The following is a 24,531-nucleotide window of genomic DNA, read 5'->3' on the forward strand; positions in this document are numbered from 1 at the left end:
AGTTTTTCCAGGATCCTTCACTTACATCTCCCCAGTTTCCTGCAGACGACATACTTGACCAAATCGCAGGGAGCATTTGCACCTAATTTCGTCTAAAATATTTCGAGGGAATTATAATAAGACAATGCTGCCCTGCTCTGGGCCGCCAATGCCAATGCTAGCTCTACTTCTGCTAGTCGGCCCTCTAGTGGTCAGAGGGCAAAATGACACGGAGCCCATAGTACTGGAGGGTAAATGCCTGGTGGTCTGTGACTCAACACCCTCCTCAGAACCAGCAGGTAATGCGCTGGGGATGTCTGTGCGTTCAGGTACCGGCCGTGTGGCCTTTTCTGCCACACGCCAAACCAACCATGAGCCCACAGATATGAGCAACCGCACCATGATCATCTATTTTGACCAAGTAAGTATTTCACATTAAAAAAAAAAATACACTTATGTGTTTTTGCTCTGCTTAATCAGTCAATTTTTGTCAGATCTTGGTAAACGTTGGCAGTCATTTTGACCAAGAAAGCAGTATCTTCCTTGCTCCGAGACGAGGGGTGTACAGCTTCAATTTCCATGTGGTGAAGGCATACAACAGACAAACCATACAGGTACATACTTTCACTCTTTAAAATAAAGGTTCTTTATAGACATATATGGTTCCATGGAACCTTTCCATTCCTTTATAGTGAAAAGGGGTTCTTTATATTTAAATGTTCTCCACACTGAGAAACATTTTTTGTTGTTGTTGTTGTTGTTTTTTAAAGAAATGCCCACTGAAAAGTTCTTTGAGAAACCAAAATGGTTCTTCGATGGGGGAACCCCCTTTTGGGACCTTTATTTTTAAGGGTGTATAGGTAGAGACACAAAGCAACTGTATTTCATGAGTAATTAATACAAAGAATTGATAGTGTTTTCCATTCACAGGTGAGTTTGATGTTGAATGGATGGGCGATGATTTCAGCCTTTGCTGGAGACCAGGATGTGACACGGGAGGCAGCCACGAATGCAGGGCTCGTGATCATGGAGCGAGGGGACAAGGCTTACCTCAAGCTAGAAAGGGGCAACTTAATGGGAGGCTGGAAGTACTCTACTTTTTCAGGCTTCCTGGTCTTCCCCTTATGAAGGACGTCCGTGTGGGGAAGAGAAGAGGTGGGAGACGAGAAAGATAGAGGGTGACATGCTCTCTGAGGATTTATGTTAGGAAAATGAATGTCATAGAAAAGATCATGTTTGTTCTTCTCTTTCATTTAACTGGTGTCAGAGCAGAGAAAATGCATAAAATGGGAAGTTAACTATTATAATGAAATTTTATTTATATTGTATCATTTATATTGTTTAGAAATATTGTTAAATATTATTCTAATATAAATAATATTATAATTAAATATCATTGAGAAGAAGATTTGGGAGAAAAAAAAATGTTTCTAAAATGAGTTTTAATGTTTTTATAATGTATTTCAGATAATATGTTCATGTGTATGGTTAAACTGAAAACTGTCATTAGGGGAAGATACAATGTGACTGTCCTAATAATATTTTTTGAAATTATTTATTTAAATTTTTTGACAAATTCAGATTTCTAAAATCACATTTAATGAAACGAAAAATTAAAATATAGCTTATCTTTGTGAGGGATCTGTTTCTCATGTCTATGTTTGCCTGCTTATGGAGCTGTGTGTGTATATTATAAAGATTTGTAAAGATAAATCTCATTAAATTGACTCCCTTAACAAAAAATCCACATATTCTGTGTGAAATGTCCTCAACCTGTGTTCCTTCTCTAAATGAGGTATTTTACCTGTAACAACAGCTGTTTGTAAATATAGCTCTCAGCATCAGAGCTGGCATGGTTTACCAGGAATCATCGCAGATAGCAGCATAGGCATCATGGAGAACGGATATGAACTACAGTGGCACTGGTCGAGCAAGGCAGATGGAGTTTTTGGCAAGCAGAAGTGCAAGTGTACGCTGGACTCCTATGGACTATGCAGGGTGGGCTGTCACAATCAATAAGTTACGCTGCATTGGTTTAAAGACACACTTATTCACATACAGAACAAAGAAAGAGAGCATGCAAATGATAAGGAGGGAGACAAGTAAACTGAAAGAAATTAAAGAATCACTGATGTTAATTCAATAGTAATTTATTTTTCTAACCTGTCTGTGAGCATTTATTTTTTTATGAAAGGCCACACCATGACAAGAAATTATGATAAAAACTACTCATGTTAAAAATTTATGTGGATGTTATTTAAGATTAATTTGTCCTAGCACATGTTATAAATATTTATTTTTCATATGAATTTTAATTTCTAATCACTAGAATTAATCATTTGAATATTATTGAAAGTGTTTTTACATCATCCGTAAAGCCTGCTGTTTGAGATTTAATCAGGTGAAATAATTTATGTAGATGTAAGTTATTTATCATTAATTTATTGCAGTGTAAAACTAATAAATGCATTATATATGTATTTTTATATTTTTTTTTTTTTGTTTGAATCAAAATAATGAATAATGCAAATAATATTGAAAGTGTTTTAACATCATCTGAGTGTCTTTTGTGGTGGCATTTTAATTATAGGCTATCTTTATTTGTAATGTGTTTTCATGTTAAAATCGATAGATCTCTCTTATAAAACAAACAGCCCCTAAACCCATCAACTAAATTTATAAATATTTTTGTATCCATCTAAGACATATTAATTATATGCTATACTATAACATGCAAGTATTATGCAAATATTTCATTCAGCATCACAAGCTTGGGACATTTGGAAAAATACGATTTCTTAACGTAAAGTTATACGACATTGTTTTTCCCTCTTAATAATAGTCATTGAGATTTTTTTTTTTTTAATTCTAACAAGCGAGCATCTCAAACCCGGTGATAACAAGTAGGCCGCATTTAGTGCAGCCTCAACCAAACTACCCGTACGACCGATACCCATTAATGTCTCCCGCCCTGTAATTCCGCACACTGGAATGACAGACAACTTGTTCCACCAATGAAATGTTTACCTTTTGACAGCCCTTCTGATGATGGGCCAATCAGCGAATAGCAGATGAGATGGGGGGCTGCGCGTTCGACCTAGCGCTGGCAAGATGTTAGTTCCTGCTCTACGCTGGCCGTTTCCTGTAATCGTACAGTGTTGTGAGACGGAGAAAGCCATGTGTGTCGATGCAAAGGTAAATTTAGCACCCCGAAATTATTGCGGGGAAAGTTGGGGCAGTGGATGGCAGCGTTATTAGGGCATATTTTAGTTGAAAATACGCCCTAGCCAAGTCGAAACAGCTTTGCGGCCTTGTCCATGTCTGTTCGTAGTCGGGCTATGGTTTTTGTAGCACGTTGCCTTTGGTTTGGTCCGGTTTGTTGATGAGAGAGATTGAGAGTCCGAACGAGAGACTGTGAGATGTATTATGAATGATGGAGGTTCACTGATACAGCTTAAATCGGCCGTAAGAGAAAAACAAAATGATCGAGCACATATTTAGCATTTATAGCAATAGGAATCGCCATTGTGAACATTGATGGGGTTTGTCGAGTGTCTGGTTTGGGACTGTTGTTCCACATTGATGGCAAGTCAAGGAAGACAGTATTGATTCATTTGATCTAAACATCAATTATATGATTTGCGATTGACTTTAAAGAACATGACATTAGAGACAATACACATTTGCACTCTTTGACTTTTAAAAACAACGTTATGATACTTGTTAAGTGACATACAGATCAGTCAGACATGATGCCATGTGAAGTGATGACACTGCCATTCCGTAAGATGCAGCAACTGTTTAGTGTAAATGGTTTAATTAATGTGTTTTCCTATCCCATGTTTTCTCCAGAGCATCAATGCACACATTTATTGATGGATCTCTTAGTGTTCACTCCAACCAGAGAAGCACAAAGTAATTCCAGAGAGTAGGAGCGGATAGAGGGGAGGAAGAGAGAGAGAGTGAAGGAGGGTAGACAGGTGGACTCTCTCTTTTCCTGTTCCTCACTCCCTGATCATTCATTTCAGGTAAGTTTACCTGTCATACTGCATAATTCAGTATATTGAAATTTACATATTAGGTATGATGGATGTTTGCATTACTGATAAATTTGACAAGCTAGAAGTGTTATGATCTATAAATGTGAACTTGATAGTGATGTTGGACTTGATGATGGTACTTGCAAAAGATTTGTTTGCACAGAATAAAAAAGTAGTATGTATATATATATAAATAAACATACATACATGCATACATAATTTATTATATACTTTTGATAATTAAGGCCAATTATTACATTTGATGCTTGCTGAATGAATGTAATCCAGTAACTGGCCTTATTTATGCAAATAAAAATAAAAAATAAACTTGAAGATTTATCTCTATCTCTCTTCCTTTCTTCAACAGCATACCTACAGAATCTCTTCGGACTTGTTGGATGTTTTTGTACCGAAACTGGATATCTCACATTCTTTGCTTTTTTTCACAAACTATTTAACAATATGGCAGACCCTATTATGGACCTCTTTGATGACACACCACTGTTCAATTTGGATTCCCTGCCTGAGGATGCGTTCTCCCAGGGCTCCTCAGACCCAGTTGAGGAGGCGCTAAAGTTGGCACTGGGCCAAGTGGACCCACCTATGGACCCCACACCGGATCTTGGTGTCCCTGCGCTCAGTGATGTCGTCACAGTTCCAACACCTGTCGCAACTCCTGTTTCCGTCCCACTGCAGACCCTACCAACACAGCAACCCACCCAGATGTCGCATGAAGTCTCTCTTAACCCGGCTCAGATTTCAGTTCAGCCCTCTCTCTCGGTGGCCAGTAACAGCAGTGGGGCGGCAACGGTCCTGCTGAGCTCCTCCCTTGGAGTACCTGTGTCAGGGGCTCAAGTCACCACCCAGCAGCTGCAAACTCAGCAAATCGCTGCGGTTACGCAACAGGCGACAGGGCAGTCTGCTCCAAAAATTGTAATTCTGAAAGGCCCTCAGGGTCAGACTCAAGTGCTGCAGGGTGTCACAGGAGCCACAGGCTCTCCAGGGAAATTCACTCTCTCTAGAGTTCTGACAGGGACCCCTCTTAGGCCAGGGATGGCGGTTGTTTCTGGGGGGACAGTATTAAATGCCACGTCTCCTGGTCAGGGGCAGGTCAAAGTGGGCACTGGAGTGCAAAGGCTTGTTCAGACTTCAAATGGCCCGATGAAGCAGGTGTTACTGACCTCAATGCCCCAGACCCAATCGCAGGTGCAGATACCTGCGCAGACGCCGCTGCAGTCACCATCACAGTCAGCACAGATTCAGGCACAGGTGCAGCCTCAGACGCAGATGGCATTACAAACCCCAGTACAAACACAGGCCCAAGCGTCGACCGTTACATCCCCTGGAACGACAGCAGCGGCCGTCCGACCTCAAGGTGTCACCCTTTCAGCAGTGCCACAGCAGGTCAGTCTCTGCCAGGATTATTATTAAATAGTATATCAATGATACTGTAATAACAGTGGTCTCTGCACTCTTTATAGCACTTTTTTTTTTTTACTTTCAGAATCTTAATAGTTATTTCTTTATTCAGGGTGAAGCAAAGAGGATCACCCTGGTGCTACAGCAGCCCTCGCAAGGTGGAGCTGGCCAGACTGGGATGGTGACATTAGGGGGAACCTCAGCTGCAGGGGTGGGTCAGCAGGGCCAGCAGCACAGGCTGGTGTTGGGCTCTCTGCCAGGGAAGTTGGTCCTGCAGGGAGGCCAGCTGGCAGCTCTCGCCCAAGCTAAGGCGGGTCAAACGGGTGCACAGCCGAAAGTGCTCACCATTCAGCTGCAAGTTCAACAGCAGCCCAACCAACAGGGAGCCAAGGTGAGTAAAAGGACAAGTCGTGTTTGTTGGAAGATGTGCTTTTCCTTGTAACTTGGTGGTGATGGGAAGTTTTTTCTGTATTTGCAACAGTTTCAATTGGTTTCTGGGGCAGCTAATATTGGTGGCAGCCCTCAGGTGGTGCAGATTTCTCAAGGCCAAGGAGGACAAAGACTAGCAGTGCCTCTTAAACTACTGCTGCAGCCACAGGTAGGACATCCCCTCACGTCTGTTTTATGCCTCTGTGATGTTCTTTCGTGCTATTATTTGTGTACCACTTGGAATATGAAGAATATGAAGTAGGCCTATTATTTTAAAGTTATTCAAAAATGTTTGATATTATGTATACAGGTTTCATAAATGTAATCCAATAACTGGCATTATGTAAATAATTAAAATATACACACAAAAAAAAATACTAAAACAAAAAGACATTTACATTTAAATCATAATTTACATAAACATTTAAATCAATTTTTCTTTACAGTACTACTGATAAAATGCATAATGTGTATTTTGTTGTCATATGAACAGTCAGCCAGTAACTAGACAGATTTAAGTCTTGTACTTAGATGTAACTGTATGTAACTCAGTCATTTTCCTATTAGAGTAATTTGTAATAAATGGAACCAGTTCTGATTAAGAACTGATTCTCTGTTTCCAACCATTTTGTTGAGATGCTGGCAAAATACAGTGCTTGAAATAAAATATCACCTTTTCCCTGCAGTCAAACACTGTTTCCAGTGCTGGTGGAGCTGTTTCTGTGGTTAAAGTTATCAATACCTCAGCTGGCAGCTCTGCGTCCTGCACCACCACCACAGCTGCGTCTTCCGGTGTGCGTTTGGTGAAGGCCCAGGAGCCCGTGCGGAGAGTAGAAACCCTGTGCAAGCAGGAGAAAGCAAATCGCATTGTTGCTGAGGCCATCGCACGAGCCAAAGCCAGGGGCGAAAGGAACATCCCTCGTGTGCTCAACCAGGACGAACTGCCTGCCGGACAGACCTCAGCAGACCTAGAGGGCGTTGCAGGGGCTGCTGGAGCAAAAAAGAAAGGAGGTGGTGGTGGTAGTGGAGGGAGCAAGAAGAAAAGCCCAAGTGTGGGAGGAGGGAAAGTGGTGGTGGGAGGAGACAAGAAATCCAAGGCGAAGACTCCAGGAGTGGTTGCTGGAGGTGGAGGCAGTAAAAGTAAATCCAAGACTAAGCTCAAGTAAGTTGAGATTTTTTTATCTTCCCTAGAAGAGTTTGACTCATTGATGTATTTGCCTGTTTTGTTCTGACACTTTATTCCCTCTCCGTAGCACCATCACGCTAGTGGGTGGTAAGAAAAGGAAAAGAAATCCATCCTCTGACCACTCAGATGTAGATCTAAGCCCACCTGTTTCGCCCCGCACACTGGAGGAAGAAATGTCACAGGTATTACTTACACATTTACCTATTACTGTCACGTAGGAGCCATATTAAGCCACTGAAGTGTTGTACGTGTGGGCAGGTGTTAGAAGTGCATTATGTGACATTGAATTTTGAATATAGAGCATCAGATCAATGCCATGAACAGGATTCGTTGACTCTACTATGATTCTGTTCTCCCAACAGAAGCGACGTTCTAACCGTCAGGTGAAGCGGAAGAAGTACACAGAGGATTTGGACATTAAAATCACTGATGATGAAGACGAAATGGACGCAGACGTTGATGTGACCACAACTCCAGTGTCCGCTCCAGGGCATGTCCAGTCCATGGGAGTGGAACTACAGCAGGAGCTGGATGGGGACGGTCTTCCAAGCATGCAGTTTTTTGTGGTGTGTCAACACACCATTCATTGCCATTTGTTTCCTTTTCATAACTGGTTTTGTCAGAATTTTTCAGCTGTTTACAGTTTGGCACATTGCCACCAGTCATAAAAAAAGAATGCTTATATGTATGTAGCTTTGGTAGGACTATTCTCTTTATCTTCATGTGTGTGGGCATGTTTCTGATTTGTGTTTCAGGAGAATCCAAGTGAGGAGGATGCTGCTATTGTGGATAAAATATTGTCTATGCGGTTGACCAAGAAGGAGGTAAGTGTCTGTTTCTCACTGTCATTCATAAATATCTTGTGAAATCTTGTACTAGTATATTCTGACTAAACCTTCATGGTATTTTCTTGTCGTGATGCAGGTGTCTCCAGGGCAGTATACTAATGTGGAGGAATTTTTTGTCAAATATAAAAACTAGTAAGCCATCAACTGTTTTCTCAACCCTTATTTGTGGAAATGTATTTTTTTATCCCTTGAAAATATTGTAATGTTTTTCTAGCTCATACATGCACTGTGAATGGGCCAGTCTTGAGCAGCTGGAGAGAGACAAGAGGATCCATCAGAAGATGAAAAGATTCAAGACAAAACATGCACAAATGAGGAACCTATTCCAAGAGGTGAGGCCCTATTAAATTGAAATTAGGCAAATATTCCCATGTTTGGTTGGTAGTATAAGTCATATGGCTTTAGAAAATCTCACTAATTTTGAGGATAATTTATAAGTATATCTGGTACTATTTCCTGTGTTTTAGGAGGAGGAACCTTTCAATCCAGACTATGTGGAGGCTGATCGAATTTTGGATGAGTCACATAGTGTTGATAAAGACAATGGGGAGGTAAGGATTTATCCACCAAACACCCAATTTTCGAATTTCAGATGAGATTTGGGGAACTTGCTTATTCAAACCGATAATGCATGAGTGTGTGAGTCTGTTTGACTCATTCATTAAAGTCATTTATTCTTGAGTCAGACTACACTGGTCTACTGTGCATAGTCAGCAAAGACAGTGTGTTTTAAAAATATATTTTATTTTGTTTGTTGTTTCTTTGTACCTCTTCTTATCTAATCACATTTAATTCAAACTGCACAAATATGACTGCCAAAAACACTGTTTTCCCTCTCCCAGCCGGTTGTGTACTACCTGGTGAAGTGGTGCTCTCTGCCCTATGAAGATGCTACTTGGGAGCTAAAGGAGGATGTTGATGAAGGCAAAGTGGAAGAATTCAGGAAGATTGAAAGTCGCCAGCCCAGACTCAAGAGAACTGTGAGATACTGTCTTGAAACTCAATCATTGCATACTGTTTTATCTACCTCTTCCTCTCTCTTCTCAGTGCCTGGTCACCAGAGCGTTTTCACCCTGTCTGTATTCTTTAGTTTTCATTAAGAAACAGATGAGACAGTGGTGAATTATTAACGACTTCTTCTTCCATCAGCCTCGACCTGCTGCAAGTGCCTGGAAGAAGCTTGATGAGTGCAGAGAGTATAAGAATGGAAACCAGCTCAGAGAGTACCAGCTGGAGGGAGTTAACTGGCTGCTCTTTAACTGGTACAACAGGTAAATACCCTGCTGATACACTAAGAAGTGATCAAATTTAGCTTATCAACAAAAAAGGGTGTTTTAAAGACATCCACGCCTTTAAAAAAATTGTTTTAACCTTCCATGCATTTTGAAGAACCTTCCACACTGGTGAATGTTTAAAGATCCCTTCAATTTTTAGTTTTGTACCTTTTAGCTCTGATAAATCTTTAGGCCTATGCAATCCTAGTTGATAAAATAAACACACATGCGGTTTCTTAAAATTGCAAGCTTTCTCTTCCAGAAAAATGAACCAAAAATATTGATGATTCATTCCCTGGTCAGGGGTACATAAAAATGCTTTCTAGAATGAGATTTTTCCCTCCCACTCAATTATAAATACCACCTGCTACTGATCAAATGCTACAGCAGTGAGCAGACAGTAGCTCTGAGATACAAAACCAAAGTAAATAATTTGACAGCATACTATTTGGACACATCAACAGCCTCCTGATGAGGATCGTGTGTGTCCTTATCAGAACATTCACCCTGGGATCCTTGTTTGAATTATGGCCTTACTCAAATGTGCAGGCTCATTTCTTCTTTATTACCATCTGATTAGGCTCATTTCTTCTTTATTACCATCTGATTAGGCTCATTTCTTCTTTATTACCTGGCAGGACTGCAGGCATAGGTAAAGATAGTGCTTAGAAATGCACCACATTTGTTTATTAAGGTTCTTAATTGATTTTGTCCATGGTACATCTATTGTTGTCACCAAAATTGTATTCATCAAACAATTTCATGGTCAAAAATTATTTCAGTGCTGAGATTGAATGGTTTGGCAAACCGGTAGACTAGAACTGTTTTTATTTTATACTTTTTTGGGGGGGGGGAGAAAATGTTGTTCCTCTTTGTTCAATTCTTACACCCTCTTTTCTGTATTCATTATTTCCCACACAGGCAAAACTGCATTCTGGCAGATGAGATGGGTCTGGGGAAGACTATTCAGTCCATAGCCCTGCTATCAGAGGAGTATGCTACAGGGGTCCAGGGGCCATTCCTTATCATTGCCCCTCTTTCCACTATCACAAACTGGGAAAGAGAGTTTTCCACTTGGACTGACATGAATGCTATAGTTTACCACGGCAGTCTGGCCAGTCGACAGATGATCCAACAGTATGAAATGTACTGCAAAGATGACAAGGTTGTTATAGATGCATTCTGTTTCTTTCTCATCAGTTTCATCATTACTGAGCAGGAGTGTTGTTAATTTTAACTAAAACTAGTTTAGACTGAAGTGCTGAAATTGCTAAAACTAAAATAAAAATCAATTAAAACAAAATAGAAATGTTAACAGAAACATTATTAAAAATGAAAAAGCACACAATTATATAAAACTAACTGAAATCTACAAATATGAATAAATACTATAGTAATAAATAAATGATACTAAAATAAAACTGCTGAGCAGAAAGTAAAATTTGTTGGATGTTGAAAGGTTGTTTATACTAGTAGGATATTTTGAACTTCCTCTCTCCTTCGTGCTCTTTTCTGTCTACTCTAGGGACATTTTATACCAGGGGCCTATAGGTTTGATGCTCTGATCACAACCTTTGAGATGATTTTATCAGACTGCCCAGAGCTGAGGGAGATTTCTTGGCGTTGCGTAATTATTGATGAAGCTCACCGTTTGAAGAACAGAAACTGCAAACTTCTCGACAGCCTCAAGATGCTTGACCTTGTAAGAGTTTATCACCTTTCATTTTTTGCCCTCCTTAAAATAAACTGAATATATTTGTTAGTTACAAAAAAAGGGGATTAAGCGACGCTTGATTAATTAACAGCTCTCTCTTTATTCCCTTTTCAGGAGCATAAAGTGTTGTTGACAGGCACACCACTTCAAAACACAGTAGAGGAGCTGTTCAGTCTGTTGCACTTTCTGGAACCAGCCCAGTTCCCCTCTGAGATAGAATTTTTGCGCGAGTTTGGAGATCTTAAAACTGAGGAGCAGGTAGAGAAACGCTGTGATTTTTATTTATTAATATTTAAAAAATTGGCAGGTAACATTTCCTCTTTTGAGAGTGTCAGCAGTTTTGAACATTCTATCCCCATCTGTGATTATCAGGTCCAGAAACTGCAGTCAATTCTGAAGCCCATGATGCTGCGTAGACTGAAAGAAGACGTAGAAAAGAACCTCGCCCCAAAACAAGAAACAATTATTGAGGTATGACTGAGCAACAGTACTGTTTCAAGTTGTTTAATTCTCTCTGCTTTTGTAAATTCTGAATGCATCAATTTCTCTGGTCCCCAGGTTGAGTTGACTGATGTACAGAAGAAGTATTACCGAGCTATTTTAGAGCGTAACTTCAGCTTCCTTAGCATGGGAGCCACGCACAACAGCAATGTACCGAATCTCCTCAATACAATGATGGAACTTCGAAAGTGCTGCAACCACCCTTACCTCATTACAGGTACAGAATTTATGGCTGTTCCCTTGGAGTAGGTTTGCTGCAGTAGTCTGTGTTACCGGCATTACACGGTGTTCGGCCGTACATCGATTACATTACTTGGCCACCAAGCCCCTCACTTTGCTTTTTTTATAGAAATAAAAACCATTTAGTTCAGTTGGACAATGGACGCTACAATTATAATTTGAAAGCGTCTGCTCTGCTCCATACAGAACGCGCTGCAGAGTCGCAGCAGGAGAGATTTCACTTATTGCGTGTCGATGTGAGAGATGACTGACAGACGATGGTAGCAGAGGATTTGGTGCGCAACAGATCCTCATTCGTCATTGATAAATATAATGTAAAATGTGCGGTCAGTGCCGCTACTCCTTATACACAGAGTACATGTTATTGTGAATACGAAAGTGAAAGTAAAAAACAATCGTGCATTCAAAAGCCATAATGATAGCGGCTCCCTGATGCCTGCAAATTATAAGCCTAAATACAAAGAGTATGTGTGATTGCGCATTCAAAAGCTACCTCACAGTAACATCCCTACCTTTTAGTTCCTCTTGTTTATCTTTGTTTACATGTTGTTGAGCACAACAGGTTTTAGTTCACCTATGTGACAACTTTGGTCTTGTAGTACATGAAAAAAAACTCCTGCTTATTGGTTGAACATACTGACTTATTTTTTTGTTGTCCACTTTCCGCTTTTTGTCTCCCCTCCCTGCAGGTGCTGAGGAGAAGATAGTGGCTGAGCTGAGGGCAGTATATGATCCTATGGCTTCAGACTTTCATCTCCAGGCTCTGGTGCGCTCTGCAGGGAAACTGGTCTTGCTGGATAAGCTGCTTCCTCGCCTCAAAGCTGGCGGGCACAAAGTACTCATCTTCTCCCAGATGGTGCGGTGCCTCGACATCCTTGAGGACTACCTCATACATAAGAGGTACAGCTTTAGAAATGTAAAATGTGTGATTTGAGAAGCAACTGTAGCCAGTTTTCATTCTACCATCTGGTTTGTAAGATCTGGTCTAAAATTAGATGTGTTCTGTCTGATCAGATACCTGTATGAGCGCATTGACGGGCGGGTCAGAGGAAACCTGCGACAGGCAGCCATCGATCGGTTCAGTAAACCTGACTCAGACCGGTTTGTCTTCCTACTTTGTACCCGGGCTGGAGGTTTGGGCATTAATTTGACTGCTGCTGACACCTGTGTCATTTTCGACTCTGACTGGAACCCACAGAATGATCTTCAAGTGAGGATCTCATACCATGTTTTTCTTCATAGTGATTTCAATCCATTAAAGAAGATTTCTGTTCTTGTTTTCTGTCCCAGGTGTTCATTTCATAATTTTTCTTCACTTCCGTACAGGCTCAGGCACGTTGTCACCGCATTGGTCAGTCTAAAGCGGTAAAGGTGTATCGTCTCATTACCAGAAACTCCTATGAGAGGGAGATGTTGGACAAAGCCAGTCTTAAATTGGGGCTTGATCGAGCCGTTCTGCAAAGCATGAGTGGAAACAAGGACAACAGTGTTAACGGGGTAAGAATGAAAGAAATCTGTGTTTTATATTGCTGTATTAGAGGATGGTTTGCCCAAAAAAGTAAATCGTTGTTCAAAACATATGTTTGGGTGAGTTATTGCTTTGAATTGTTGACTAAAAAATGCAAGTTCAAGGCAGAAAAAGTTCTTTTGTGGTGTATCATTACTCAATGGTGTGCTATAAACTTTCCTCAGATCCAGCAGTTCTCCAAGAAGGAGATAGAAGATTTGCTTCGTAAAGGTGCTTATGCAGCCATAATGGATGAGAATGACGAGGGCAGTCGTTTCTGTGAGGAGGACATCGATCAGATACTTCAGAGAAGAGCAACTACCATCACTATAGAAAGTGAAGGCAAAGGATCCACCTTCTCCAAGGCCAGCTTTGTGGCCTCTGAGAACCGCACAGATATTGCTCTGGATGATCCCGAGTTCTGGGAGAAGTGGGCCAAGAAAGCAGACATTGACATGGACACTCTCAACAGGAAGGTACAGTGTAGTTTTTTTCTAAATGTGACTACTGTATCCTTTTTTTCTCTGCCAGTTTTCCCTTTCGTAATTTCTCTTGATTTCTTTTTTGCAAACTCAGAACACTCTTGTGATTGACACACCAAGAGTAAGAAAGCAAACGCGTCAGTATTCCACCCTGCGTGGAGAGGGTGGTGATCTGTCTGACATGGACAGCGATGATGACTACCCACCCCATAATTCCCGTCAATCTCGGGCCTCTCGACGCTCAGACCGGCATTCTGGTGGAGGTTACGGGCGCACAGACTGCTTCCGAGTGGAGAAACACCTACTTGTTTATGGGTTTGCGAACTTATTCTTCGTTATCATATGTAGTTGTTCTTAAGAAACGGGTTTTAGTTCACCTGTTCATGTTTGAAACTTCATGGAATTATGATTTCATACATTTTAACATGACTTTCTCTCTACAGATGGGGCCGCTGGCGGGATATCCTGTCTCATGCTCGCTGTAAACGGCGTCTCAGTGAACGTGATGTGGAAACCATATGTCGCGTCATCCTGGTTTTCTGTCTGATACATTACCGTGGAGATGAGAACATCAAAAGCTTCATCTGGGAGCTAATCACCCCTCCAGAGAATGGACGAGAGCCACAGGCTCTGCTTAATCACTCTGGTATAACTTTCTCTCATTATAATCTTTAATTGACACTCTTTCATACTACCAGCAAAGACCCTCAGGTAGTGGTAGAGCTCTTTAGATTTTCATGAGTCAACATTTTCCCGTAAGCCGCTTTTCCACTATCTCCGACATTTGCCTTTGACTGTTGCATTTCTCACTTTCAAATCCATTACCCTCCATTAATTTAACATAGTAAAATGAATGAACAATGAATGTGTGAAAATATCCACACAAAATAATTAACCGTTAATATGTCTGGGGAAAAAAAGCATAGTTGGTTTTATAGGGCTAATCAATGTTAATAATTATGTAATAATTGTAAAATAATTAGTTCGTATTATTCCTACACCGTACTACTCTCCATTGAAATTAAATGACTTCTGCTCTGTCGTTTCTCGGAGATAATGAAAAGGAGCTTTAGAATGCAACAGCTTATGTAAGTTTTAAAACAGCGTTACTTTCATGCTAAGCAGGCTATGCACTTTTCTAGAGGTGCATAATGACTTTTTCCTTTTCTTTAGGTCTGTCCATCCCTGTCCCTCGTGGCAGGAAGGGGAAGCGAGTGAAGGCTCAGAGCTCTTTTGATGTGCAGAAAGTTGAGTGGATCCGCAAGTACAATCCTGACAGTCTACTGCTTGATGACAGTTACCGAAAACACCTCAAACATCAGTGCAACAAGTATGTTAGACCCATCAGGGACACTGTTTGATGACGCTGAACTAAATATTACCGTAAGTTTCTTAATTTCATCCTCCCTCTTTTTCAGAGTGCTGCTGAGAGTACGTATGCTGTATTACCTGAAGCAGGAGGTCATTGGAGAGCATGCTGATTCTGTATTAAGAGGAGCTGATGCAAGGTATAGTCGTCGTCTGACCTCATTGCTTTTAATAAAAAAAAATCACTTTGTTTAAAAGTATCTGCTAAATGCATTAATATTCATCTGAATTTAAAAATTATCATTGCTTTGGATCGAAGCATCTGCTAAGTGCAAACATTTTAATTTCGTGAGCTGGTCATGTACTGAACATACACTAACAATTTAGTTGTCACCAAATCTTACATTCTTCTTGGATGTTTTTTAATGCCTAGCAAGCTTAAAAATTAAGTTTTCTTTGATGCATTGATCATAGTTTTTTGTACTTTAAATTAGAAAATGTGTTTCCTTGCAGGGATATTGATATCTGGTTGCCTGAAATGGAGCAGCAAGATGTTCCGTCTGGCTGGTGGGACGCAGAAGCTGACCGTTGTTTGCTTATCGGAGTCTATAAGCATGGTATGTGTAGGCTTTATTAACCTCGTCATCTTCAAGGGTGTCTAGTTAATATAACTTCCTTATAGTATAAGATCTTCCTTATAGTTTTGCCTCCATGTTACTCTTTTAAAACTGATGTTTTTGTCCTCTAACAACTAACAAATTTGTCTTACCCATATGGCTCGTTTCCACTGAGCGGTACGGTACAGTATGCAATTATTTCCGTTTCCACTGTCAAAAGTTGTGAATGATACCAAAATGCCGTACCATACCACTTTTTAGGTACCCTTCCGTTGGGGTACCTAGCACAGAGGTACGGTACTAAAGGGTGGAGCTAGACTCACTGCAGAACGTTGATTGGTTGACAGAGCATCGTCACTTGCGCGTGCTACAAGGGGAATGACAACATAAGAAGCGCCTTTTTTATATACAGTTGAAATATAATACTACTGTTTTTGTATCACGAAATGTAGTTTTAAGAGTTTTTCAGGCGAGAATGTAGTTGTTTAAAGCTCAAATCTGTGGTTTATTTATAAAGATTTATGAAAATTTTATCCAGGTTGTGAGATCCAGGCGATCACCGGGCGCTCGCGCTCATGTACCCCGCCTGGAACAGCCTTTCCTTGGCTAGTCGTTCTGACGTTTGCCGCTGACTCTGACGTCTCTGTAGTGGTTAAACATGAGATATAATTCGTCTTGTGTAGATCTAACGGGCGATTTTTGGTCTCATGAATCTACAATTTGTTCCCTGGCCAATCGTTTTGACTGAGGGCTAAGTGAAGTTTCATAACTTTATATAAGCTATTTAACTTTACCGTTGTATGGTTAGACTAGAGCGCTGACTTTGTATGTTTGACTGAATTGTTTGCTTTATTTGTATAGCTTATTGTACCTTTTACTTGTACTTTTATAATGGCTAATATTGATAAAACTGAAATTTAACAAAAAGAGACTGGGTTGAGTTTTGTCATTTTAAATTTGAATACAACGAAGATGATCTGTAATGTTATTTACAGCAACATCTGTTGTTTAGTACAAATGCACATATTGCCTGGACCATATTAAAATGTTTAATATTTTTATATTATATTTAAACGAAAAGAGGCAGGGTTGTGTTTTATATTTCGTTTTGTTATAAATACCGGTAGGCTAACGTTAAATGCAGTGAATATAATCAATACGAGTTGCCTGAACCACATTTGTGTGGCTATAATGTTTAAGATTTCTTTAAATGAAAACGAAAAGAGGCAGTGTGGTGTTTTATAACATATTTTGTTTTATTGTTGCCTAAAATATACAAACAGAGATAACCGGAGTAGTAGAGCGAGCTGAGTGACGCGCGCTGTTCCATTTGCAAAATTACCGGACTCGCGTCCTCGGGAGTCATTCCCCTGAGTCGGACTTGGCAAGTGCGTACTTGCTATTGAGAAACGCCTAATGTCAGCGCTTGGCTTCTTGTGGCAAACACGCTGAGAAGCAAAAACAAGATCTGCTGTATGTCATCTATTGTTGTTTATGTTGCTTTCTTCGTGCGAAAATGACGTCGATCGCTTCTTTCCGGCATAGGCTACACCACGCCTATCAAGTAAGGGTACTGTTGGCAGTGGAAACGCAAGCCGATTCATGGTTTACCGAACCGTACCGTACTGTACTGTACCGTACCGTACCACTCAGTGGAAACAAGCCATTAGTGAGGTATATTGGAGATTGTATCTAGATTTAAGGCTGACAAGTCATCCTGATACCTGCCAAAGACCAAAATGTGTAGTTGTGCATATCCCTGATGTGTTGTTTTCCTCTTAACTCTGCCATTTCAGGATATGAAATGTACACCACCATGCGTGCTGACCCCTGCTTGTGTTTTGTTGAACGATGTGGCCGTCCAAATGAGCAGGACATTAATGCGGAGCAGCAAGCAGTAGACCCAGAGCTTGGGGAGGGGTCAGTTTCAAATAGAGCTGATCTCTACAAATGCATTATAATATTACAGCTTGTATGGTTGGCTGGTATATTTAAGCCTAATTTTTTATTTTGTTTTTGTTACTTAGAGGAGACTACGACAAGTACTCTGAAGATCCAGAATTTAAGCCTGCGACAAGGCACGCTAAGGAGGTGTATGAGGAGGTATGTGCATTTTGAATCACTTTTTTGTTCCTGTGTATGTGTAATTCTGGCACATTTATCTTGTGGTGGTGTTGTTAGGAATTTAGATATAATAATAATAAATGTGGATACTGTGCTCCTCAGGCTGATTCGGTGAATGCAGATGGTGATATTTGTGTGGAGGATCGCTCTGTTCCTGTGCAGATCGAGGGGCCATCTTCAGGATCATCAGATTTGTGTTATTGGCCAACGAGCTCATCGCTGACAGCCAGACTACGGCGTCTTATCACAGCCTACCAACGCAGTTACAGGAGAGAGCAGCTTAAGATGGAGGCAGCAGAGAAGGGCGACCGTAGACGTAGACGGTGTGAACAAGCCACTAAACTCAAAGAGATAGCCCGACAAGAACGACAACAAAGGTATGTTCCTCAAGAAACCTGTTACTGAAGCTTCCTCTTCAGTCTTCTCATAAGCTTCTCTGTTTCAGGTGGACTCGTAGGGAGGAGTGTGATTTTTACAGAGTGGTATCAACCTTTGGCGTCGAAAGGATAAAGAAAGAGGTAGAGGCTCTAGAAGGGGATGATCATCATATGGACTGGAATCATTTTCGTTCGTTTGCTCGGCTTGATAAAAAAACGGATGAAAGCTTGACGCGTTACTTCAAGTGCTTCATGTCCATGTGTCGGAAAGTGTGTCACCTACGGCCTGCACGCGGAGAAGGTATTGAATGAGAACATGTTTGGTGTAATAATGCATTTTCATGAAAAGAATAAAAGAGAAAATGAAAAAAATGATCTTTACAAACACTAAAAACATACATCTTTTAAAAATCCCATTTTTTTTATACTATACATTAGTGTTGTTATTGTAAACTAAAACTAATTTTTGGTAACTGAAACAAAGCTCAAATAAAATGTAAATATCAGATGAAAAACTTGAAGATTAAATGGAAATTTAGGAATGTTGCCTTGCCAGTTAACTGAAAGAATTGTAAGTACTAAAACTGAAATAAACACAAAAGCTATATAGAAATATAAAATAAAACTAATGAAAATGACAATCTCATAAGTTCTAAAACAAAAGTGCTAAAATTTTAAATGAACTGAAAATATTAAAGCTAATAAATTATTGGTAATAAATGCTAAAATATAAATAATACAAAAATAACATTAAATACATTATAATGCCTAAATTGTAGAATTTAAGAGGATTTTGGAAATGATTAATTATTGTTTTCATTTATTTAGACAAAATAGTATAGCATTTTAATTGTGGCTATTGATTGTGTATCGACCATAACATTAATATAGCCATTAATATATATATATTTTTTGTAGTTTACAATGACGTTTTTTTTTTAAATAACACATTTTCTACTGTTATCTCTTCTTCCTCTATTAGAATCTCAAGATCTGTCCCAATCCCTGGCCCCCATCACAGAAGAACGAGCCTCGCGCACACTCTACAGGGTCAGCTTGCTGTGTCGGCTACGTGAACGTGTTCTTCCTCACCCCTCGTTAGAGGAACGCCTCAGTCTGGCACCACCCAGCTCTGATCTGCCCAACTGGTGGAGCTTCCCACAGCACGACCACGAGCTGCTCTTAGCTGCTGCTAGACATGGCGTCAGCCGCACTGAACTCTCGATCTTCTCTGACCCACAGTACTCATTCAGTCAGGCCCGTCTCGTCTACCTCCAGAACCAGCAAGCCCAAGCTGCTTCACAGATGCACTCGTTAAGTCAGTCACAGGATTCGACCAGTATCAAAGAGGAGAGCCTAGATGATGAGTCTCGGCTGCTAGGGGTGGAGACCCTCTGTCCGTCAGACTCCCCAGCCATGCTCCTGTCCCATTCTGAGGGGAAAGTTGGAGTTCAGGCTGGATGGGCCTGGAAGAAGAGCAAAAACAATGGGCCGGGTGAGAGAAAAGGAGGAGAGAGAGGTGAAGGGCCTTCAGACTCTGATTCCGATTCAGACTCGGGCTCGTCGTCTTCCTCCCGTCATTCGGGCAGCTCGGATGATAGCGGAGACAGTGATGCAGAGAGAGAACGAGGTGAGGAGGGGACACTGTTGCATTTAAATCAGGTTTATGGTATCCTGCAGCAGGAAAATATTATTTCTTAGTGTTTAGCCAGCCTATTGATGATGTTCAGTATGCGTTTTGAAATTAATATTATAGCTTTTTGTTCTGAAATGCCTTTTTTTGTGCAATCCAGCGAAATCATTACCAATCGAAAATTATAGTCAATGTTTTATCCAAGAAGTAAAAATATAGTAAAAATCAGTTCGCTCAAGCCAATATTTCCACAATACATGATTTCTTTCAGAATTACAAAATTAATACTTCAGCAAGGATGCATTACATTTTTATCATGTTACAAAAGGTTTTTATTTAAAATAAATAATGTTCTTTGAGTCTTTTATTCCTCAAAGAAACCGGAAAAACAGATTTCTGAAAAATATTTAGCATTCAGATTTACCATTACAGGAATAAATTACATTTTCAGAAAAAACTAAAACTTATTTACATTATTGTAATATTTCACAATATTACATTGTAATATAAATAAATGCAGCTTTAGTGAGTATAAGAGATTCCCTTCAAAAACGTTAAAAAAAATGAAATATTTCGAACGATACTGATAAAACATTTGAATACATAAAAAATTACTCAAATTAATAAATCATTTTTGAATCAATTGCGTTCCAAGATTCATTGAGTTTAAACAGTTTCAAAGAAATAAATCAAACATGTCGGCTCACGCAGTGTTTGTTACTTAAGCTTAAAGGAATAGTTCACCCAGAAAAAAAATCTACATTTTCAGAAAATAAAACACTCAAACTTGTATTACTTTTTGTCTTCCATGGAACATAAAAAAAAAAATTAGGAAATTTCTTTTCTCAATCATTCTAATCTTCACTGAGTGTTACTTTTTTTTTTTCTTTGCCCAGCTGTAATGGTTAATGAGTTAATTTGGGTAGATTTATATGAGATTTGTAACTAGAATGACTGATCTCTCAGCAGCAGCTCTTAAGATGTGTGATGGTGATGAAGAAAACAGCCTCCTCTCACTCACACCATCTCAAGAAGGCGCCCGACCCGAGTCCCTCACTGACCCTCTAAGAGTCGACTGGCCCAAAGACCGTGTGCTGATAAACCGAATAGACAACCTCTGTTCGCTGGTTCTAATGGGGCACTGGCCGTCAGGTCGCCGCTACGTCTCTGACATTCAGCTCAGTGCTGCGTCTGACGAGCGTGACCTCAGCGATGACCTGGGTTACCCCCGAGTGGGACGCAAAAGCAACAGTGCCCTATCTGGAGAAGTTCTTGACGGCCAAGAATCAGAGTTCACAGTAAAACTCCTGAAGGTGAGGTGGTGTTCAGACATTTAGGAACCGTTATGAACCTCAATGGTGTCTCTTTCTTCTGCTTTAACGTTTGTTTCGTTTTCTTTAGGAGGAGGGGCTGAAGCTGACATTCTCTAAGCAAGCTCTGATGCCAAACGGTGAAGGGAGTGCACGCAAAAAGCGAAAGGACCACGAGGTACAGAAATGCAGCCTCATTACACTTACCTAACTAGGTTTGGGGAAGAAGTAATGTTTAAATTTACATCAAATACCTTTATGTCCAGCTGTATAAGGTTTTTTTTTTTGTTTGGTTTTTTTTTTTTTTTTTACCTTTAGCTGGTAGATGGCGAAGGCGTTCTCCATGCTCCCCGCAGGAGGGACCTTCCCAATTGGCTCAAAGAAAACCCAGATTATGAAGTGGAGGGAGACATGCTAGAGGTAAGTGAAAAACTCAGGTTGAGCTCTTCTTTTTGGACTGACACGCCTGATAATGTTCCTCTCGTTGTTGCAGTTACTGGTGAATCGGACCAAAAGGAAGAGGAGGAAGAGGATAGAGAAAGGAGCAGCTCTTACTGGCAGTGAGAGAATAAAGGTCATAGATATAAGGACGGGCAAGAAGGTGAGGGAAGACATTTGGCATTCATTAGATTTCTTATGTTTTATCGGCAAATCAGCATATTATAATGATTTCTGTAGAATCATGTGACACTAAAGACTTTGTCTTCACAGGAATAAATTACATTTTAACAGTCTAAAATAGAAGTTAAAAGTTATTTTAATTTGTAATATTTCACAATATTACCGTTTTATCTGTATTTTTGATCAAATAAATGCAGCCTTGGTGAGCATAAGAGATTTTATGTATTCATGAAAAGTGCACAAAAAAAACTACAAATACACCAATCTACAATGTGATTTGTCTGGGATAGTTATCGTTCTTGATATATTTGGTGCAGTTCAGTTGGTCTTAATGATCTACACTCCCCTGCTTTTCAGTTTGGTGGAATTTACGGGCCTGCACTACAGGACCTGAGAGAGCACCTGGAGGAAAATCCTGACCACGCTGTAGCACCGGAATGGTCTGAGACTGTTCGCAATTCGGTTAGTGTCTCCTTTATTAGCTCGGTGGTTATCCTCATCAACCCTGGTTGTATAGCGTTAGACCAATCATAGTCAGATATCAATTTGACTGAAATTAATGTGATCCTTCTCTTCAATCTCAGGGCTTCTTGCCTGAGAGTTTATTCCACAGACTGTTGAGTCCCCACGCTTCAATCCCCAAAAAGAATCGCCATTACCTCTCCACCCCTTCGATCCAGACTGATGACCCTCTCCTCGGAGGCGGCGAAGGCGAGACGTTAGTTTCCGATGGCGCTTACATGATGGACGATGAGGACCTGGAAGACGGCGGTCACCTCACGTCATCTCACCACTTCCTTACTCCAGCCTACGATGTGAAGATGGAGCCAAGCGCTCTAGATATGGACGGAGGTGACAGTTTGTCACAAGGTGGATATGATAGTTCAGACAGAGAGGCCATTTTGGATGATGTCATCATGGCGCCGAAAAATTCAGACTCTTCCTCAAGCTCAGAGGATTGACCAAATCTCATGTTAGATGTAGTAGACCGAGATCATGACAGTCTTTTATTTTATTATATTCTGCCTTCATTATTTTTATAATTATTGTTGATGTTATTGCTTAAAATATGGAGTAACAGATTTTTTTCTTGGGTTGGATTTGTACTCGACTGTTTTGCGTAGATTGAGGAGATACAGGTGCCGTTTTTTTTTCCCCTTTTTTTTTTGTTGTTTTTTGTTACACCTCATTCAGCACGTTGTGCTTAATTCCAGATGAAATATGAATTTTTTTCTCACAGACCCACAGTAAGCCCCTTTCATCCTGTATTGGCTGGGAAAGGAGCTGTTTGTCTCTCACCCTCAGGCTGAACTGTTTAACAGTGTGCTGGAGGATCCATAGTCATGCACTGAGCTGAGCCATCGTGGTGCCTCGGTCTGGTTAAGAACATGGAGTTTTTTTGTTGGATGTATATCATTTTTTTGTGTGTGTGTGTGTGTTGGGGGGTGGGGACAGGGTAGGATTTGGGGTTTAGGGTTAGTTACTGAAACAATGTTAGACAGATGATGGCTGTATTGTACAAAGTAGAGTTGGTCCTATGCCTGCAATGATGCAAAAATTATGCGTTTATTCCCGTTTCAATAACTGACTCCAACTGTCTCTGTGATATAAATATGAATAGCAGTCTACAGTGGAAACTGATGTCTGTTGAATTCATTTCATCAAGTGTTTGTTTTTATTTGAATGACCACTCAAGGCTCTTTTTTTTTGACTGCCTGGAATACATGCTGAGTAGAAAAGCAAGTTTATTCTCTCTCTCAAACTTCATACTTAGATGTGGAGAAAGATCATTATCCTTAACGATTGTTTTAATGAACAAGTAGTTTCGATTTTGCTGTCTTGTAGCTTTAGTTGACATCAGTAACTTGACATTAAATCACAAATTTAGAGTAGTTTCAGCAATTCAAGTAAGGTTGAAACTAACACTTTGAAAGAGACAATAAATATCACAGAAATTCAGCGTGTGGCAGGGTTAACGTTTCTTGACGCCTGCTGGAGGTAAGTCAGGTTTCACAATTTATTATGGTTATTTGCCAGCAATAACAAACTAAATTAAAATTTGTCTTGGTAACGTTTACAAACATTTTCCTAAAACCTGCATATATAATGTGGCTTTTTACATTTGAGAACAACTGAATTTGCTTGTGGTGCAAACTGCCTTCTCTGTCCAGCATGTGGTTTAACCATTGGGTGATCAGTATTACTGTAGTATGAGACGAATAGATTGCTGTTATGTGGTGCCTTTTGAGCTCTGTAACATCATAAGTTAATATGCCTGTTGAAATTTTAGGAAGTATTTATTAAAGAGATGAGGAGGATTAAAGTTATCAATTCCATTGCTAATATTTGGTAATCTTTGTGCCATGTTTACCCACTAAAAAAATGTCACTTCCAGTGGGGTATCACAAAAAAACTAGAACAACAAGTGATAGAACACAGGAGAAAGCTGAATTGACTAATTAAAACATTCACAAGAAGAAGAAAAAAAATATTTTGTTAGACATTTTCTTAGTGAAAATTAATGCGTTGCACCAATGGACATGGTAACATAGAAACATCAGCAGCTCAAACTAGAGTAGTTATATGATTACGAGTTTAATTTTTATATACCATTATGAAAGGGACTTGGAAAATGTAAGTCATGATGGGGTTAAGCAAAAAAAAAAAAAAGTGATTATCCTTTAGGGGGCACATGTGACCTCATATTCTCTTTTGAGATGCATTCAAATAACAAAGCCATTTTTTGTCTTATTGAAAACAGTAGTATACTTGTGAGAATTGGCTCTTGATGTAAAAATGTAAACTCCATTGCTTTAGTCTCTATGAAATCATTAAATACCATAGAAATACTAGGATTCCTTTCCCTATAATCATAAACGATTGTGATTGGTCCAGCTTGATCTTCGCTGAAAAACGTAACGG

At 39.9% G+C, this 24,531-nt stretch overlaps 2 protein-coding genes across 3 annotated transcripts; both read left to right on the top strand.

The window, feature by feature from the left end:
* cbln12 (cerebellin 12) lies at positions 1–1,728 on the top strand. The gene is made up of 3 exons (XM_084412654.1): positions 1–400; positions 474–593; positions 910–1,728. The coding sequence occupies exons 1-3, from the start codon at positions 125–127 to the stop codon at positions 1,105–1,107; spliced, it is 594 nt and encodes a 197-aa protein (XP_084268780.1). The 5' UTR covers positions 1–124; the 3' UTR covers positions 1,108–1,728.
* A 1,324-nt stretch (positions 1,729–3,052) lies between these two features.
* On the top strand, positions 3,053–23,950 carry chd8 (chromodomain helicase DNA binding protein 8). Of its 2 annotated transcripts, none has more exons than XM_084412639.1 (39): positions 3,053–3,174; positions 3,832–4,007; positions 4,387–5,423; positions 5,551–5,829; positions 5,920–6,036; positions 6,554–7,029; positions 7,121–7,235; positions 7,416–7,619; positions 7,809–7,877; positions 7,978–8,033; positions 8,116–8,233; positions 8,369–8,452; positions 8,744–8,881; positions 9,051–9,172; positions 10,097–10,340; positions 10,701–10,877; positions 11,004–11,147; positions 11,262–11,360; positions 11,448–11,607; positions 12,320–12,530; positions 12,645–12,840; positions 12,957–13,127; positions 13,323–13,613; positions 13,714–13,934; positions 14,063–14,265; positions 14,793–14,949; positions 15,038–15,127; positions 15,441–15,544; positions 17,341–17,464; positions 17,572–17,647; positions 17,771–18,045; positions 18,114–18,346; positions 19,028–19,675; positions 20,645–20,991; positions 21,080–21,166; positions 21,307–21,408; positions 21,482–21,589; positions 21,967–22,071; positions 22,194–23,950. In XM_084412639.1, exons 3-39 carry the CDS (start codon positions 4,482–4,484, stop codon positions 22,569–22,571), a joined length of 7,671 nt encoding a protein of 2,556 aa, XP_084268765.1. In that variant the 5' UTR covers positions 3,053–3,174; positions 3,832–4,007; positions 4,387–4,481; the 3' UTR covers positions 22,572–23,950. The 2 variants fall into 2 exon arrangements, with proteins under 2 accessions (XP_084268765.1, XP_084268766.1); XM_084412640.1 differs by having other exon boundaries at positions 20,648–20,991.
* Positions 23,951–24,531: the final 581 nt, after the last annotated feature.

This window comes from Rutilus rutilus (genome assembly GCF_951802725.1).
Source record: "Rutilus rutilus genome assembly, chromosome: 6".
In the NCBI taxonomy this organism is placed as follows: Eukaryota; Metazoa; Chordata; class Actinopteri; order Cypriniformes; family Leuciscidae; genus Rutilus; species Rutilus rutilus.

Bases quoted from the DNA above. Each gene is read 5' to 3' on its own strand.
- cbln12 (XM_084412654.1), top strand. From the start codon at position 125: ATGCTGCCCTGCTCTGGGCCGCCAATGCCAATGCTAGCTCTACTTCTG. The intron at 401-473 runs GTAAGTATTTCA...AATTTTTGTCAG, and splicing joins TGATCATCTATTTTGACCAA to ATCTTGGTAAACGTTGGCAG. The intron at 594-909 runs GTACATACTTTC...TTCCATTCACAG, and splicing joins ACAACAGACAAACCATACAG to GTGAGTTTGATGTTGAATGG.
- chd8 (XM_084412639.1), top strand. From the start codon at position 4,482: ATGGCAGACCCTATTATGGACCTCTTTGATGACACACCACTGTTCAAT. The intron at 12,841-12,956 runs GTGAGGATCTCA...ACTTCCGTACAG, and splicing joins ACCCACAGAATGATCTTCAA to GCTCAGGCACGTTGTCACCG. The intron at 17,465-17,571 runs GTCAGTTTCAAA...TTTGTTACTTAG, and splicing joins GACCCAGAGCTTGGGGAGGG to AGGAGACTACGACAAGTACT.